Source organism: Dermochelys coriacea, chromosome 15 (genome assembly GCF_009764565.3).
Source record: "Dermochelys coriacea isolate rDerCor1 chromosome 15, rDerCor1.pri.v4, whole genome shotgun sequence".
Lineage (NCBI taxonomy): Eukaryota > Metazoa > Chordata > Testudines > Dermochelyidae > Dermochelys > Dermochelys coriacea.
In genome coordinates, this window is record NC_050082.1 from 10,616,500 (window position 1) to 10,632,923 (window position 16,424).

Genomic DNA, 16,424 nt, shown 5'->3' on the forward strand with positions numbered 1-16,424 from the left:
TTAAACACAGTACTTCACTTCTAGCATTGGACCCACTCTGGGCAACAGTGGAAACATACATACGTTTCACCTTGAATCTGTAGGGCAGATTTATAACCGTCAAGAAAGCTGAGACTATGGCTTCTACTCTCCAATGACAGGTTTCAGAGTATCTGCCCTGTTAGTCTGTATTCGCAAAAAGAAAAGGAGGACTTGTGGAACCTTAGAGACTAACAAATTTATTTGAGCATAAGCTTTCGTGAGCTACAGCTCACTTCATCGATGCATCGGATGCATCCGATGCAGTGAGCTGTAGTTCACGAAAGCTTATGCTCAAATAAATTTGTTAGTCTCTAAGGTGCCACAAGTCCTCCTTTTCTTTTTACTCTCCAATGCTCCTCTTAAACCGGGAGCTCATCCCCTTAGCTACCGGTTGCAGGTTTTGTTTCACTCCCGCTTGGCCAGAGAGAGTTACAAGGGATCGCTGGTCAAAGAGGTGCAACCGCCTCTGCGTAAAATAAGGCAAGTGGCTTAGCGGCTCCCCACAGCGCAGAGCCGCGAGCGAAGACTCCGCAGCGGGAGGTTTAGCGTCTAGCCCGGGCTACGCGCTGTTTCTAGCCCGTTGTGGTCACGGCCCTTAGCGGGGGCTGGGCAAAGTGCGGGTCACGGCGGCCCCAGGGGTTGAGCTGCTCTGCGCTCCCCGTGGCCGGCCCCTAGTGCCCATGGCAGCCCTGGCCAGGCCCGGCCTTGGTGCAAACGCTGCGGGGGCAGGTGCGGGCAAAGCACGAGCGTTGCGCTGGCCGCCGCCCAGCCCCTGTCGCGCCGCGCCCGCCCGCGCCTTGCCCAGCACGAGCCGCTGCGGCGCCGGCCCCGCCCCCCAGCCGCGGCCGCCGGAACAGAGGAGCGCGGAGCCTGGCCCCTCGCGCGCCCGGCTCCGCCCAGGAAAGCGGCTTATGAATATTAAGGACGCGGAGGGGAGCCTATCTGGCGCGGGTCGGCGCGCAGGCGCAGCGGGCTAGGGCCTAGCATGGCGGCCACGCTCATCGCCCGGGGCGGCAGCGCTGCGGCCCGAGGTGGGGGCAGAGCGCGGGAAGGGGCCGGGCTGCCTGGCCCGCGCGGGGGGCCTGGAGAGCCGGGCCCGGGGCAAGTGGCGCGCGCGCGCTGCTCGCCTCCCTCACCTTTCCGCCAGTGGGAGCGGAGCCAGCGGCCGCTTGCCCCGCCCCCGCCCGGCTGCTTCCCGAGCGCGCCCGCGGGCCGGAATAGGCGGGGGGGTTCACTTGCCCCGTCCTGGTTGCCGGCGCTGCTAGTTTGCGCCGAGCCCGGAGCCCCGCCGGCCCCTGACCAGCCCGGTCGCTACCAGGCGCTGGGCCCGTGGGAAGGGGCAGGAGCCGGCTGCAGTGAGTGGGACGAGGCTCAGGCCCCCTCCCCCACGACGGGCTGTACTTCACCTGTGGTGCTTCTGTGGCGGGACTGGTAGGGCCCCTCGCCGTGGTATCTTGGCGTCTAGCAACCTTTCACCTGCTGAGCCTCACGGCCCCTGGGACAGACGGGGGGGGGATGAGACTGATTTGCCCAAAGTTAACGGAAGGGCTGGAACCTGGGTCTCCTGAGTCCCAGGCCAATATGGAACTGCTGGACTATTATTCCTCTCTGCTGGGACTTCCTGGCTCTAGGGGCATGACAGCAAGGGATCCCCTTCATCTCCTCCCCTTACTTTCCAGCCCTGACCTTTGGGTGCTTGCGACAGCTGCACACAGTGTACCAGACAGTGGAGTTACCAGAGACCCACCAGATGCTGTGCCAGACATGCCGGGACTTTGCTGAGAAGGAACTGGTTCCTATTGCTGCTCAGCTGGATAAGGAGCACCGCTTTCCTGATGAACAGGTGAGTGAGCTCATTTGTGTAAGGGTTGGGATGATGGTGTGCAGATCTGGTTGACCCCATCTCAAAAAAGATATATTAGAATTGGAAAAGGTACAGAAAAGGGCAACAAAAATGATTAGGGGCATGGAACAGCATCCATATGAGGCAAGATTAATAAGACGGGGACTTTTCAGTTTGGAAACGAGACAACTAAGGGGAGATATGATAGAGGTCTGTAAAATCATCACTGGTGTGGAGAAAGTAAATAAGGAAGTGTTATTTACTCTCTCATAGCCCAAGAACTATGGGTCACCAAATGAAATGAATAGGCAGCAGGTTTAAAAACAAACAAAAGGAAGTATTTCCTCACACAATGCACAGTCAACCTGTGGAACTCTTTGGCAGAGGATGTTGTGAAAGCCAAGACTACAACAGGGCTCAAAGAAGAGTTAAATAAGTTCATGGAGGATAGGTCCATCAATGGCTTTTACCGAGGATGGGCAGGGATGGTGTCCTTAGCCTCTGTTTGCCAGAAGGCTGGAATGGTAACAAAGGATGGATCACTTGATACCAGTTCTGTTCGTTCCCTCTGAAGCGTCTGGCATTGGCAAATGTAAGAAGACAGGTTATTAGGCTAGATGGACCTTTGGTCTGACCTGGTATTGCCATTCTTACAACTGTGTGCCACAGCCTCACCAATACATGGCGTGACCTTTACATGCTTCCCTATAGATACAGGTGGCCCAGCCCTGAGCTCAGCATATGTTCAGTTTAAATCTGGATCATGCATGTCAGATGCTGCCTCATGCATCATACTGAGTACGCTGTTCTCCAGCTCCTTGGTGTCATGGTGTCTCTGTATGTGACCAGTGCACAAATCAGCCTGATAAACCAAAGCTTCAGAGTTGTACACAAGGGATTCTGTCAGGAGCATTTGTACATTCAGACGTTATATTGTACTACCTGTAGGACACACTGTTATTTACCTTAAAACCATAAAATATGCCAGCCATTGTACATGTTAATTGCCCTTCTGCGTCTTCCCCTCTGGACTTTTGGTACCATTGAGTTTTCTCCTCTCTCCCAGTGACTTTCCCCAGGGCTGCTGTAGTTAATACAGCATGTGACGCATCTGACTTGGAAAATCAATAAAACACTTTAGTAAAGAGGAGACCAGTCACATATTGCTGCAAAATAGTGTATAACAATAAAACGTCCATGTATTGAGCATAGTTCAGCTCATGAAATGAATGAAAACTACCAAGAGAATCATCTTGCCAAGGAGAAGCTGCACATTTTATTTCTTGACCGTTAGAAGCAGGAAGGGATTGTTTGAGGTTCCAGTGTACCAGTGTCTAGATGTTTCACTTTTGTGAAAAGAGCTCCGCCATCTCTTGCTACAGTACCAATGCAGTTGGATGGCTTAAAACAATAACTAGATTGTTAATGATCAAACATGCTGTCCTAGAAAGCAAAATATTATTGCCTTAGCCCACAGGCTTCAAACTGAGTGTACACAAAATAAAAGGCACATTTTTTCTTCCCAGGTTGAGTCACTGGCCACCTAACATGTTATACTGTAAGAAAATAAATTAAAATGAGTATCCACCCCTGGTTTACTGATCACCCTTGAGGTTCTTACATTAGTCAACATCTTTTCACTTTTATTTCCCCCCATTGATGCTATTAACATTTTCTATTTCATTCTATGGCACTAAATATAAAATTAGGCAGTGTCATTTGTTCATGATCACTTTATAGTCTCCCTTTCTGGATTTCATATAATGGCTCGGCCACAGTATTTTGGAGGCAAATACAGGCAAGGGGAACTTTTTTTATTTAAAAATCCCAAAAGAGTTTTTGTGGGAATAAACAGAAGGTCCTGGCTAGATTTCAAATAGTTTAATTTTTACAGTGGCTAAATGTTAGGCCAGATTACCTGGCAGTGTCATTAAAATACAAGATCAATCCTGTTGTTAAACCATGACAATTGCTCAGCAACGTACAAGATACATACACAATTATTGCCCAAAGAGGTTAAGATTGAGAAGGCAGAACATGTTGGGTACCCCAGAGTGGGGAATATCTTGAATCGTGTTGGTGGTAATTAACTCCTTGTAAAGACAACTTCAGTGTGACAACTAAAATTGCTTTCCTGTGAACTAAAAGCCTTTTTCTTAAGGACCTTTAGGATGCAGTATAAATAGAGTGAAAGATTTCAAGGTATAGTTGCAAGGACTGGATCTGCTAGATTTCTCCTCAATCACCTCTGTACAGTGTAATGACAGAGCTTTGCTGGGGTGTGTGAGAATAACCTAATATTATGGTTCAGAGTGATTTTTGGTTAAAACAGGGCTAGTCTTTGCCTCATGTGACAATAAGCATAGTCAACCTCAGGTAACATACCCTTAATCAGTAAGGGCTGCATCAGTTCTGAGCATCTAGAATTCCTATTGAAGTCACTGTGAGCTGTAGCTGCTCAGCAACTGTTAAGATCAGTCCCCAACTGAATCAAAAGCAGGTGTGTCCTTTGTGTACGCTTTATAGCACATCTGTGTATGCAGGAGCTGACCCAGTAAAGAACGTGCTGCAGTACCAGACATGCAAGGATCAGCTAGTATGTGCATAGGGGCCTCCGATAAGTGGTGGTTTCTGTTGCTTGTGGTCATGTGAACGAACAGGAACACATCTGGAGTATGCATGAGCTCAAGTGCACCCATGAGGGTGGGGCTGTGTGTTGCTGTACGTATGTACTTGGGGATTTGCCAGGGCATCACTGATGCAGAGACTCTCTGGCCTGGTCTACGCTGCAGTGTTTTGTCAACAAAAGTTATGCCACTTTTATTAAACCGCGGTTGCATGTCCACACTATGCTCCTTGTGTCAGCAGAATGCATCCATGCTACTAGCTCTTGCATCTACACAGAGAGCAGTGCACTATGGGTAGCTATCCCACTCTGCAACTTGCCGCACTGTGCTTTGGGAAAGGTTTGCAATGCTTCATGGGGCAGGTTCAGCATCACACGATGCAGGTTTCTCAATCCTGTTGTTCCATGGGCATCCTACCAGATTGCCAGCCATTTTTCAACTGAAGTGCTTTTGGGGGGGGGGGGGAGACAGAAATGGAGTGTGTGTTGGGGGTAGAGTGTCTCGGCATGCTGTCTCTTTAAGTTCAGACAACAGCCTGAACAACCAATTCTGGGGAAGGAGGACCTCTCCCCCCCCCCCCCCCCAGCAACCTGCTCTGCTTGCCTGCGCTTCTGTGATTCCCTCCGAGTTCTCCCATGAGTTCTCCCACGGCTGCCTCAGCAGCTCTAAGAGCTCTCCAGGCTGAGGAATGTCAAAGCTTCCTGGAGTTTTGAAAGGGAAGTGTGCATGCCTGCAGGGCAGCTGAGTTCAAAACACTGGGCAGAGTGGTCATAGCAGGCATTGTGGGATACTGGGGGAGGCCAGTTATATCAACGTAACGAATGGCAGCATCTACACTGGCTCTTTATCGACAAAACTTCTGCACAAAAAGCCCTATGTCTCTCGTCGAGGTGGTTTTATTTTGTCACCAAAAGTGGCATTGCCGTGTATACACCTCCACTGTTTTGCAATCAAAAGCTGCCTTTTGCTGACAAAACTCTGCAGTATAGACAAGGCCTCTCACTTGTCCGTTTCTCCTTGTCTAGGTGAAGAAGATGGGTGCCCTTGGCTTGCTGGCCATGGATGTGCCGGAGGAGTATAAAGGGACAGGGCTTGATTACCTGGCCTATTCCATCGCTGTTGAGGAGATCAGCAGGGGCTGTGCATCCACAGGTGTCATCATGAGTGTCAATAATGTAAGACCCTCCCGCTGTCTGAGAAATGGGGTGTGTGGAACCAGTCCTAGCAGCCAGGGGTTACTCTGCCAGTTGAGTAGCGTGAATCTTGGTGCTAATGGGGAATGGCATTTGCCTTTGCTGAGCCTGGAGGGTGGGTCCTGGTCATGATGGTGCTGGACTTTTGGGAGGAGTTGGTTCACTTTTTCTTGCAGGGTAAATTAACATGACTTCTGTCTTCTTGAAGTCTCTGTATTTAGGTCCAATACTGAAATTTGGTTCTGAAGAGCAGAAGCATCAGTGGATTGCTCCCTTCACCAGCGGAGACAAAATAGGGTGCTTTGCCCTCAGTGAACCAGGTAACATAGATGTTAATGTTCCTGGGCTGATGGCAGAGAATGATTTCCCCTTGTAAACTTCCCTCTTTGTAATGTCAGCCAGGGAGCAGAACTCTAATGGGTGTGGGAGCTTCGAGTGAAAGAAGCTTCTGAGGGGATGGCATTTCCACTCCTGGTTTATTGTGGCTCTGTGAGGGCAGAGGGGAGATGGAGCTGCCCCTAGTAAAGCATGTGTCACTGTTACTAGATGTGCCATGATTGGCTAGCGTGGGGAGGGACAATTCTGGAGCCCCAGGCCCAATCCCCTGGTGCAGAAGTTATTGGTTCTGTTGCCTTTGGTTATATGAGTGAGCAGGAATACGTGGGTTTTGTTTTGCATTGCTCAGGAAATGGCAGTGATGCTGGAGCTGCTTCCACAGTGGCACGGCTGGATGGCAATGAATGGGTCCTGAATGGCACCAAAGCTTGGACCACCAATGCCTGGGATGCCTCTGCTGTCGTGGTGTTTGCCACAACAGACAAATCCCAAAAGCACAAGGTGAGCTCAGTGGCTCATAGCCTTCCATGCAGTTCTTGGAAGTAGCATGTGGAGCACGCATCATGGGGTTGTGAAGCGTGGAACACTTGGTAAAAGGTTCCATGAGATTACATTGGACTGTGGAGTCAGAACGAAGAGCTGGGAGAAGCCTGTGTCCCCTCAGAAGGGAGCTGGCTGTGTGGGATGCAGTGCTGCCAGAGGGGGTGTAGATGGATGGCCTATCCCATGGGCCTCTGAGGTCATCTGAGAGACACTGGAGCAGAGTTTATTGCAGGGAGGACTATTTTGTTCACCCTTAATCTCCCCTCTGATCCATCACTTTTCTTCTTTCCCACTCCCTTCCCATGGCCAGTTGGATGGGTGGGTGAGTTGGGATTAGCCTCATGTGCTTCCTAGGAGAGCTCTGCCCAGCTGCATGATGAGAGGTTGGAGGCAATTCTGAGATCCTGGATCTGATTGCAGGGCATTAGTGCATTCCTGGTTCCTATGCCAACAGCTGGACTCTCGCTGGGGAAGAAAGAAGACAAACTGGGAATCCGAGCCTCTTCCACAGCCAATCTGATATTCGAGGACTGCCGGATCCCCAAGGCCAATCTGCTGGGGCAGCAGGGGATGGGCTTCAAAATTGCTATGGTGAGAGCCAGCTAGATTTGTGGGAAGACAGGGTTGGTGCAAGACTACATCCATATAAACTGTTGTTCAGCCAATGGTGTGTGTAGTGACCCCTTCTTCACAATCGAGGAGCACCACTGGTAGGTCTTGCCTTTGTGGAGCTTATCTGGCAATCTTCAGGTGTAGGAATTGAGCAGATATGAAGCTGAGGGAGAGCCTCCCCTCCCACCATTTGCTGATCTGCCTGTGGGGAAACACACAAGGCCTTTTGGATGCTTCTCTTTAATTCCCTCTATGGAAGAGAGGCAGAAATTCATACCTTGCTGATGCAGAGAGGACACCTTCTGGAGTTCATCCAGATATAGATTAGATTGGATCTTATTTGGGGAGCATATGTGACTTCCGAGGAACTGAAATCTTGGCACAACAATGAAGATAATGCCTGGGGAACATTATGTGCAGTGTATCAGGACTTCTGAACTTTTGGGAGAGCTGATTTAGCTCCAAGCAGGATTGGCATAACAACTAAAGGTTGACTCCTACAGACTCATTCCCAGGCTGTCATAAAAGTCAAAAATTGGGAGGGCTTGGGGAGCACTTGCCATCAGTACCTTGATTTAGGTAGGTCTCTGCCTCCATCCCCAGACTTGTCTCAGCGCGAGGGAGTTTTTGGACATGTTATTCTGGAATTAAATTTCAAATACACCTGAGATTGATGTGGAGGTTTCTGCTGGGACCCCTTCTTGTAAAGAGGCCTCTTTATGGGGTGGGGTTAGCAATGTTCATTTACAGAAGATGTTGCAGTGTTGCAAATTGCTGCTTTTTTGAATGAAATTCTGCCTGGTTGAACAAGAAAGGAGCAACACTGACATGAAATGCAGTGCTGGAATTGTTCCAAGAAAAATCAGTTAATTGGGGGTTATAAAGATGCCAGTACCTTGCTGGGGTGTGTGAGAGAGACCTAGCACAAAGCTGAGCCTCCCTGAACAGGCCTCTAACTAGTTACCCACTTCAGTACATGCTAGGGAAGGAGGGCTTGTGTTCCCCTTCAGAATAAGGGAGTGAGCTGTCTCTTGAGAGAGTCTTGGGTCAGGATTTTCAGAAGTGAGTCGCAATTTGTTTTTTGGAGTGTTATGTTTGATGCCTTAAAGGAGCCTGATGATCGGAACTTTGTACTTTCTGAAAATTGGGTCCCTCTAAGATGTGTCAAATTGGGCACTCAAAAATCACTTGTCCTTTTGGGAAATTTTAGCCACAGTGTTCACTCCAGAAAGAGACACAAACTAGAGCTGCTTATAGAAGTAGGGGGAACAAAGATACAAAACTAGATTTAATTTGTGTCTAATTTCTCTTTACTTCCCCCCCCCCCCCGCCCCCTTCTTTGCAAAGCAGCCGTTCCTCTGCTAGATTATTTTTGCCTCTGTCATGCTTTCTCCCCTTCTGATCTCAGTATCTATCTGGGATATCCTAAATATACTGAGGATTTTTATTTTCATACATTGTGGGATTGTCCGGGGGTGCCAACATGACTGCAGATTGCTAGCTCATACAGGTATATTCACCGTTCAGCCCATGGTGTGACTGACATTACAGATGTGTAATTGTGTCTCTCAGCAAACCTTGGATTCGGGCAGGATTGGGATTGCCTCACAGGCTCTTGGAATAGCTCAAGGAGCGCTGGACTGTGCTGTGGATTACGCTGAGAAGAGGCTGGCCTTTGGTTCACCCATTTCTAAGCTGCAGGCTATTCAGGTATGGGTTAATAGAGTCCTGTGACAGTAACTGAGTGTTTTGATAAGAAGGGTACTGCTGCATTAGCATGGTAGCTGGCCTGGTCTGGGGAAGGTAATGCACTCTGGACACCATGTGTGCAGGCAACTTAGATTTACACCTGCCTCCATGCACAGGTCTGGCTCAGTTGCTTGGGCACTTCCCTGTTACTATGGGGGGATGCTTTGGGTTTCTGAGAGGTTTGTAAACATGTGGAGTGTGAAGCAAATGAGTTCTGCCCTCACATGTTTGTCTGTTGCAGTTCAAGCTGGCAGACATGGCGCTGGCATTGGAGAGCGCTCGCCTGCTGACCTGGAGAGCAGCCATGTTGAAGGACAATGGGAAACCCTATACAAAGGTAGTTCCTGCTTTCTGTAATCTGCTGTTGATCTAGCAATGAGAGGGATATGCATAGAATCTTAACTCAATAGGGTTTATCTGGTCCAGCCCCTAGCCAACATGAGATTTCTCCTATGGTTTTATCTTCCAGTGTTTAGTTAATCTCAGAAAAAGACTAACAGAGGGCACTAAACATTACATGGCATCTCCCTTGTATAAGTCTCTTATGCCCAAAGCAGTCAGGGGGAAGGCCAGGTCATAGGATTCCCTGCAAAGAGAATTTACCACCACTGAAAGGTGTAGTGTGATAACCTTGACAACTGAGATCCTCTGTCCACAAAGCAAAGTGAGCATAAGCACTATTCCCTCTCAATGAACATGATGGCCTCCTGAGACTGGGCCTTGTTATTGGATCTGGGACCTGCACCCAGTTTCCTTCTCCAAAAACCCGCTGTTTAAGCTGTTCCACAATGTAGCATTTGTGACAGGTGCAAGATTTTTTTTTATAAAGGGGTGATTCAGTAGGTGACTTGGAAGGGTTAACACATGAAGGAGTTGCTCTAGTTATACCTTGGATCACCTAAAATGCTGAGGTCTTGCTAGTCTCCAGCTCATTCTTTAATTTCACAAATTGACCCTGGCTTCCCTATCTCAGTCCTATGAGTAACTCCAGAGCTTCATGTCCCAGGCATGCAGAAACTCAGTATCTCTGTGCATGGGAGATATTCTTGCAGCATATGTAGACATACCTGAGCTAGCATTGACATAGTTAGATCAAAGTGAGCTTGCATAGCAGAAGCATGGATGGTCCAGGGCTATCCCATGTAGTTTCACTGCTATTATTGAGCTAGCTTAGCTATGTCTATACATGCTGCCCTTGAAGGGTGCTAGACAATTGGGATAAAAACCCTGCCCTGTAAATTAAGGTGCACTAATCAGAAGGCAGTACTTGTGCTATCACCAGAGGAGAGCTCACTTAGAATGCTTGCTAGTTTAAGCATGGATGTGAGGGCCCCCCAGGTAGTATCTCTTTGTATGTCTGGCTGAGATGGAGAGTCAGAGAATGAACCCCTAGACAGAGGGCAGGTTAAGGACTCTGGTCATCTACTGTGTGTATCCCACAGCAGCTATTGTAGGGTTTCTGTGCAAATTCCAGCCAACAAACTGAAAATGGTAATTAATTATGCACTTTGACTAAATTTCAGGTTCTGTTGCTGCTCCTGATCTCCCCTGCCCTGTTTAAAAAACCCCACAAGAATAGGAGAAACTGACTTGAGCTGTCAAATGAATCAAGTACACAAATGGAGGAAGTTTTTTTTTTGGTCTGGGGTTTGTGACAACAGTACAATATAGGGAAAAACTTTTGGCCTCACTGTTGTTGTTTTTTTAAATACAGTTGTGAAGAGATTAGCATGGTTTGTAAAAATAACATGGATAAATTGCCACAACTTTTTGCTTCAGGGCATAAGCCTGTGTGGAATGAGGCAGAAACCACTCCTTTGGACATAACTGTGTAATGAGGTTTTACAACAGCTTCCTCTAGACCATTGCTCTGATCTGGTATGGCAATACCCATCTTCCATAAAGTGCTACGTAGTGAAGCCTAATTTTTACTTAAACAATTTCCCATCTTGTTTATAGGTATTTTTAGCTTGTGTAAAATTAAGTTGGTGACAGCAGAATGGAGAACAAGACCCAGAGCTATGTTGTGCCACTTTGACTATAAGGGTTTTTAAAATTTGTGATAGCATGAAAAGAATATTGGTTCAGATATTTAATGTAAAAAAGCCATTCAAAAGATGGCAGACATACTAATTAACATTAAACCTCTCCATTACCATGCATTTTATTTAAAAAAAAATCCTAAATTTAGGAGCTACCATTATGTTATAGAATAAGGCTGTATTGCATTCTGATGTAAATGACCTAATCACCCATTAATACACCATTCCATCTTTGAATGTGAGTATAATTGTAGGCATGCTTGCTTAACTAATCATTCAGTCTGCAACCTACCTTATCACTGACAATGTAATAATTAAACAAGGTTCCAATAAGCCAAAGCCCTGACAGCTGGCTTTTTACATCTGCCAGCAGCACCAGGGTTGGCTCCAGTTGCATCTTCTAATCTGGCTTATCAATGAATGCTCAATCATGAGAAGTACATTTAAACACAGAGGGTGTAAATTCTGGCTCATGTGCACATACACAGTTTTTCAGGTGGTGCATGAATATTGATACTGGTGCCCTGCTATATACATTCTATAAAGTATCTTTGTTTTTAAAGGAAGCTGCAATGGCCAAGCTAGCTGCATCGGAGGCTGCAACTGCCATTTCCCATCAGGTAACCATCTCTCTCTTCTTCACCTCTCTCAGGCTAGTCTGAGAGTGGTCTCTGCTCCTGCTGTAACACACAAGGGGAGCCTGGGGGATAAGCTTGTCCAGCCTTCCCTCTCTGGATTACAATAAGTAGGCTTGGCCAAATATGACTGTTAAACTGATGCGTAATAGCTGTTTATCTATTTAACTTTCCACAACTCTGACGTTTAGACAAACTTTTGTACTGGTAACCCTTTCACATAGCAAGCCTCTGAGTGCAACCCCCCCTTATAAATTAAAACCCCTTTTTAATATACTTAACACCATTATATATGCTGGAGGTGAAGTGGGGTTTGGGGTGGAGGCTGACAGCTCATGGACCCCCATTATAAAGCTTTATAACACTAACTGTCAACATATGGTAAGTAAATATCCTTACATCAAACAGTTTTCAAGCAGCATTTTTATTTTATTGTTGAAAATATTTAAGCAGTTGGTGAAATGCACAATCACCCATTTAAAAACAATCCTTCCAAGCCTAAAATTAAGTATCTATTACAGAGCTTAACTTTCTTGCTGAGGAACTAAGTTTTGTATATACACCATGTTCTGCTGTAAAGAATTCCTCTCTGGCCCTGGTGCTTAAAGTCCCTTCAGCTGCTAGGCCTAGAACTGTATGGTAGACTTGAAGCCCAAGCAGAGTTATTCAGGGCAAGGGTGAAATATGCTACTGTTTACCCAAACACCACTTCAGTGACTGATGCTGTTATCAGCTACAGGGAGGGTGAATAACTCAAGGCTGTGTCCTTGGTACTACACAATCTTGCATCATGCTCCTTGCAGGGTATGCTGGACACCTAATCAACAAGCCTTTCGATCCCAGCATTGGCATCTATGGCCTGGACTTCTAGGCAGGCTGAGCTTCAGCTTTGCTAACAAACACAAAACTGGCTCCATTGGAGCCATGCACAGAACTGGGAAAGGGGAGGCCATACATTAGTTCCAATTACCAAAAATGCTAATATTTTCTACCATTTACAGAGAAGGGGTTCACAAGGTGCCAGCATGACTGATATACCTTCTCTCTTCTCCCTGTGGTTGCTACTAGACTAGGGTCACTCATATGAGGATTGCAGCATCCCCTGAAGCTGTTGGAGCCTACTAGTTTGGTGGGATGATGCAATGAGTCTTGTATCAGAATTGGTGCTTTTATTTCAGGCCATCCAGATCCTGGGAGGGATGGGCTATGTAACAGAAATGCCAGCAGAACGCCACTACCGGGATGCTCGAATCACAGAAATCTATGAAGGGACAAGTGAGATCCAGAGACTAGTGATAGCAGGGCAACTGCTGAAGGAATATCGTGGGTGAAGAAGAGTGAGATCAACTTAAGTGCCTTTATAACCACTGCTCCTAGCCTTTGTCCTGGATGAAATGAAGTGGAAATTCCCTCTTTGAGAAAGGGGATTGACCAATCCAATTGAATTGCCTTTGTAAGGGTCAAAGGGAGAAGCAGCATCTAAGTGTGGCCCAATTTGTTTTAAGCAGGTATAGTTTCAACTCTGTTCTCTTACAAAATCCATGGAATCAGTCTTTAGCCTTACTGGCTGCTAGTTAAGATTTAGTTCCCCTCAGAATGCTTGGTAATGAAGTTTTATGAAATTATGGGGATACCTACTGTCAAAGGCCTGATGAGGGTACAATGCACAGGCAGGACACAAAGTATTATTTTAGTACCTGAATGTGGACTATATTTTCTAAAATTGTGTTGATCTGGTTGCACTACCCCAGAATGATTGTTACACTACCTCCTCGGATTGCTCACTAATGAATTCCAAGTGTTTGACCTTGCTGGCTGTGAGCTCTTATTAGATGGATTTTCCCTTAATTACTGCAGCAAAGGGGGGGTAGTACTTGGCTTGTTCTCACAGGACGAAAGCAAGGTGAGTTAAAGCACTTGCAGTCTGTGTGGCTTTTTTTTTTTTTAAACAGCACACTTTCATTACCTACTCAAGAGTTTCAGAGTAGCAGCCATGTTAGGCTGTATTCGCAAAAAGAAAAAGAGTACTTGTGGCACCTTAGAGTAACAAATTTATTAGAGCATAAGCTCCCAAAAGCTTATGCTCTAATAAATTTGTTAGTCTCTAAGGTGCCACAAGTACTCCTTTCTAGTCAAGAGTGTTGCCCATATGCCTTCACCACTAAGACATTTAAAATGCATAGAGATGGAACAGGTAACTGCCTAGGTTCCTGGCTTCTCAACCTCAACCAGCCATTACTTGACAGTAACTCCTTCCCAAAAGTAAATCATCAAACCTTTTATATTTCATTCAGTTTAGGAGATTACGGTAAAGAGCTGCTGCTTTCACTGAAGATTTTTAAACTGCACACCCTTTGAAAAGGAATGCAGCATCTGGACTAAAGCTGTTAGTTCTAATTACTAACAATTCTTTTTGAGGGAGGGGCTAAGTTAGAGAGCGGTATTTTTGCATTACACACTGATCTACCCACCAGCCATACACTTTCACTGTGTGAAAACCTTGTTACCAGCTACAAGCTTGATGGGAAGATGACTTCACAGCAGCTGGTCTTAAACAAACACACTTGAAGACTCCTTCAAAAGGGAAGGAGAGTAGCCCCAATTTGAGTTAAAGTTCACACATTACTGGTCACAGTGGCCATAAGAAACTATGATGATATTTTCCTGAAGCCCACTAGGGGGCAGCTCAGTACTTTAGGAAAAAATCTTGTGGCTTTTGAAAGCTAGTGCAAAAAAGGAAATATAGGGAGGGCTAACCAGGCAGGAAGTGGAACATACCTGCTATTTCTGGTTAAAAACCCCAGAGAAATGTAAATGCTAATTAATCAAGTAAGTTGAATGAAGACTCCGTGTTCGCTCTGCATAGAAGTAGCATCTGGAAGTTCAAAGCCTGTTGAAGGGAAACAATTAGCTTTAGTAACACGCAGAAAGCAAATCACTTATTTGTATTAAAACACTTACAGGACTTATAGTTTTCCCAACTCTGTCAGAAGAAATTGGACAGTTGCACATAGTAACAGTCTAAGTGGGAAGTAGAAAACATATTTCTACAACATTTGGGACCCACAGTTCTGGCTGGACTGCAGATCTGTTTGTCTTGCCATTGAAACAAAGCAGCTTTGGGAGAAGTCCCTTCGTACAGTTTTAAGACTGAATTAAGAGTCTTGGGGCTGCTGTTTTCTCCTAGTTATAGCCCTGTGTACTACCAAATTATTTCTCTTCATCCTTGGCAACTTCTAAATGGTTGTAGACTCATGTCCCACCTTGTTTACTGGAAGCTATATATATTCACTTCTTACAAGGGGGCAGTCAACTTAAACAGTTGCTATCCAAAAGTGACTTTTCCTAAATTACTGTAACTGAAAGTTAAGGAGAGTTCCTCTGTTTTTTTCTCCCAGGTGGTTGTTGGCAGGCTTCCCCCCTCTCCCCCCCATTTTAAAACTTTGTCCACTTGACATCACTTTGCGTGAAGTCAGTTTGAATCTGGTTGAGTGGACATTTCACACAGCAACAGGAGAAAATATTTAATATATATGTCCCTAAAAGCCAGAGAAAAACCTGTCAGGGGGCTTTAAGGGGATCTGTAGCATCTGAAATTACTAATTGGTTTTTATTTTTTCGTGAGTCAGCCCCTTCTCATAAGGGGAGGCCAGAGAAGTTTTTATGCAACTTCTAATATTAAAGTGCCTAGAATAGAACAAGCTATTCTAGGGCTATCAATGAGAAGGATTTATCTTCCCTAATACTTGCTAATGATTTGTTTTTAAACTATATCCTCTCAAATGTGTCTAATTTGCAATCCAGTCTCCTCCACAGATTCTTCAGTATTTTCAAGTTCCATTTCTGATTTCCTTAGGTTATTTTCCTCTATGTGCTTTAAATTTGCACTTTTCCAAATTAATTAGTTTTAGTTCTTATCTATATTTCTAACTACTTTGAGAACTGAATAATACGGAGGAGCTTGTTTGCAATTTGTCACCATTTAGTATCATCTGTGAATTTTAACAGGAAGCTATTTCCACGAATCCCTTTTAGATCAGTCAATGGTTTTAATAAATTCAGACCCTCCCAGTTCCTTCTAGCTTATTACGGTCACTTCATAAACATTCATTTTTTAAAAAATTCCTCAGATACTAGGGACATATATTCCATATATCCAAGTCACACCAGTTAGAGTGCCTGCCACTCAGTTAAAACTCCTCTTCTGCTGTCAGAATCAAAGACAGCCAAACACAGCATAGCTCTCATTGAAGAGCTGGAACCTGTCCAGATCCAATTCCTACTCTCAAATCTTGCTGAAGATTCCAAAAAATTACAGAGCTTTGTTCTTCCATATTTTTAGATACAGAATAAAACAGCATGAATTGGAAGAGTTTCTTGCCCCATAATAGGTGAAAGCCAGCAGGGAGGTCTGGGATCCATTGCTTATGAGGGTTGTTAATACCATTTGAGGGCATGATGCGTGTGCCATTAGTTGGTGGTGGTTAGATCCCTGCTTAAGCAAACCTCTGACTGCTGACACTCCCGGTCTCTATGCTTCTCTTTACCGAAAGTGTTGTTAGCACAGCTCCAGCTGCATCAGTCATCCACAGATTCTCTTATTCCAGCAGTGGTGGGTATTGGTGCAGAGATGGAATTAATTATGTTCTTCAACTCATGGACAGATGCAAAGGGTCTGTGTTGATTGGGAAGGAAGTCTTGTCCATCAGGTGCTCATTACGCAAGATTGGGCAAGTCACTTCATCAATCTGGGCCTCAGCTCTTCATCCGTAACACAGGAATAATATACCTCACAGGAATGTGGCAAGGCTGCCTTTGTGTAG

General features: G+C 45.8%; 1 protein-coding gene across 1 annotated transcript; it reads left to right on the forward strand.

Moving 5' to 3' along the window:
* Positions 1-927: 927 nt before the first annotated feature.
* On the forward strand, positions 928-13,412 carry ACADS (acyl-CoA dehydrogenase short chain). Its single transcript, XM_038372820.2, has 10 exons — positions 928-1,052; positions 1,701-1,864; positions 5,517-5,666; positions 5,893-6,004; positions 6,370-6,521; positions 6,984-7,154; positions 8,748-8,885; positions 9,166-9,261; positions 11,530-11,586; positions 12,780-13,412. Exons 1-10 carry the CDS (start codon positions 1,007-1,009, stop codon positions 12,930-12,932), a joined length of 1,239 nt encoding a protein of 412 aa, XP_038228748.1. The 5' UTR covers positions 928-1,006; the 3' UTR covers positions 12,933-13,412.
* The last annotated feature ends 3,012 nt before the right edge of the window (positions 13,413-16,424 follow it).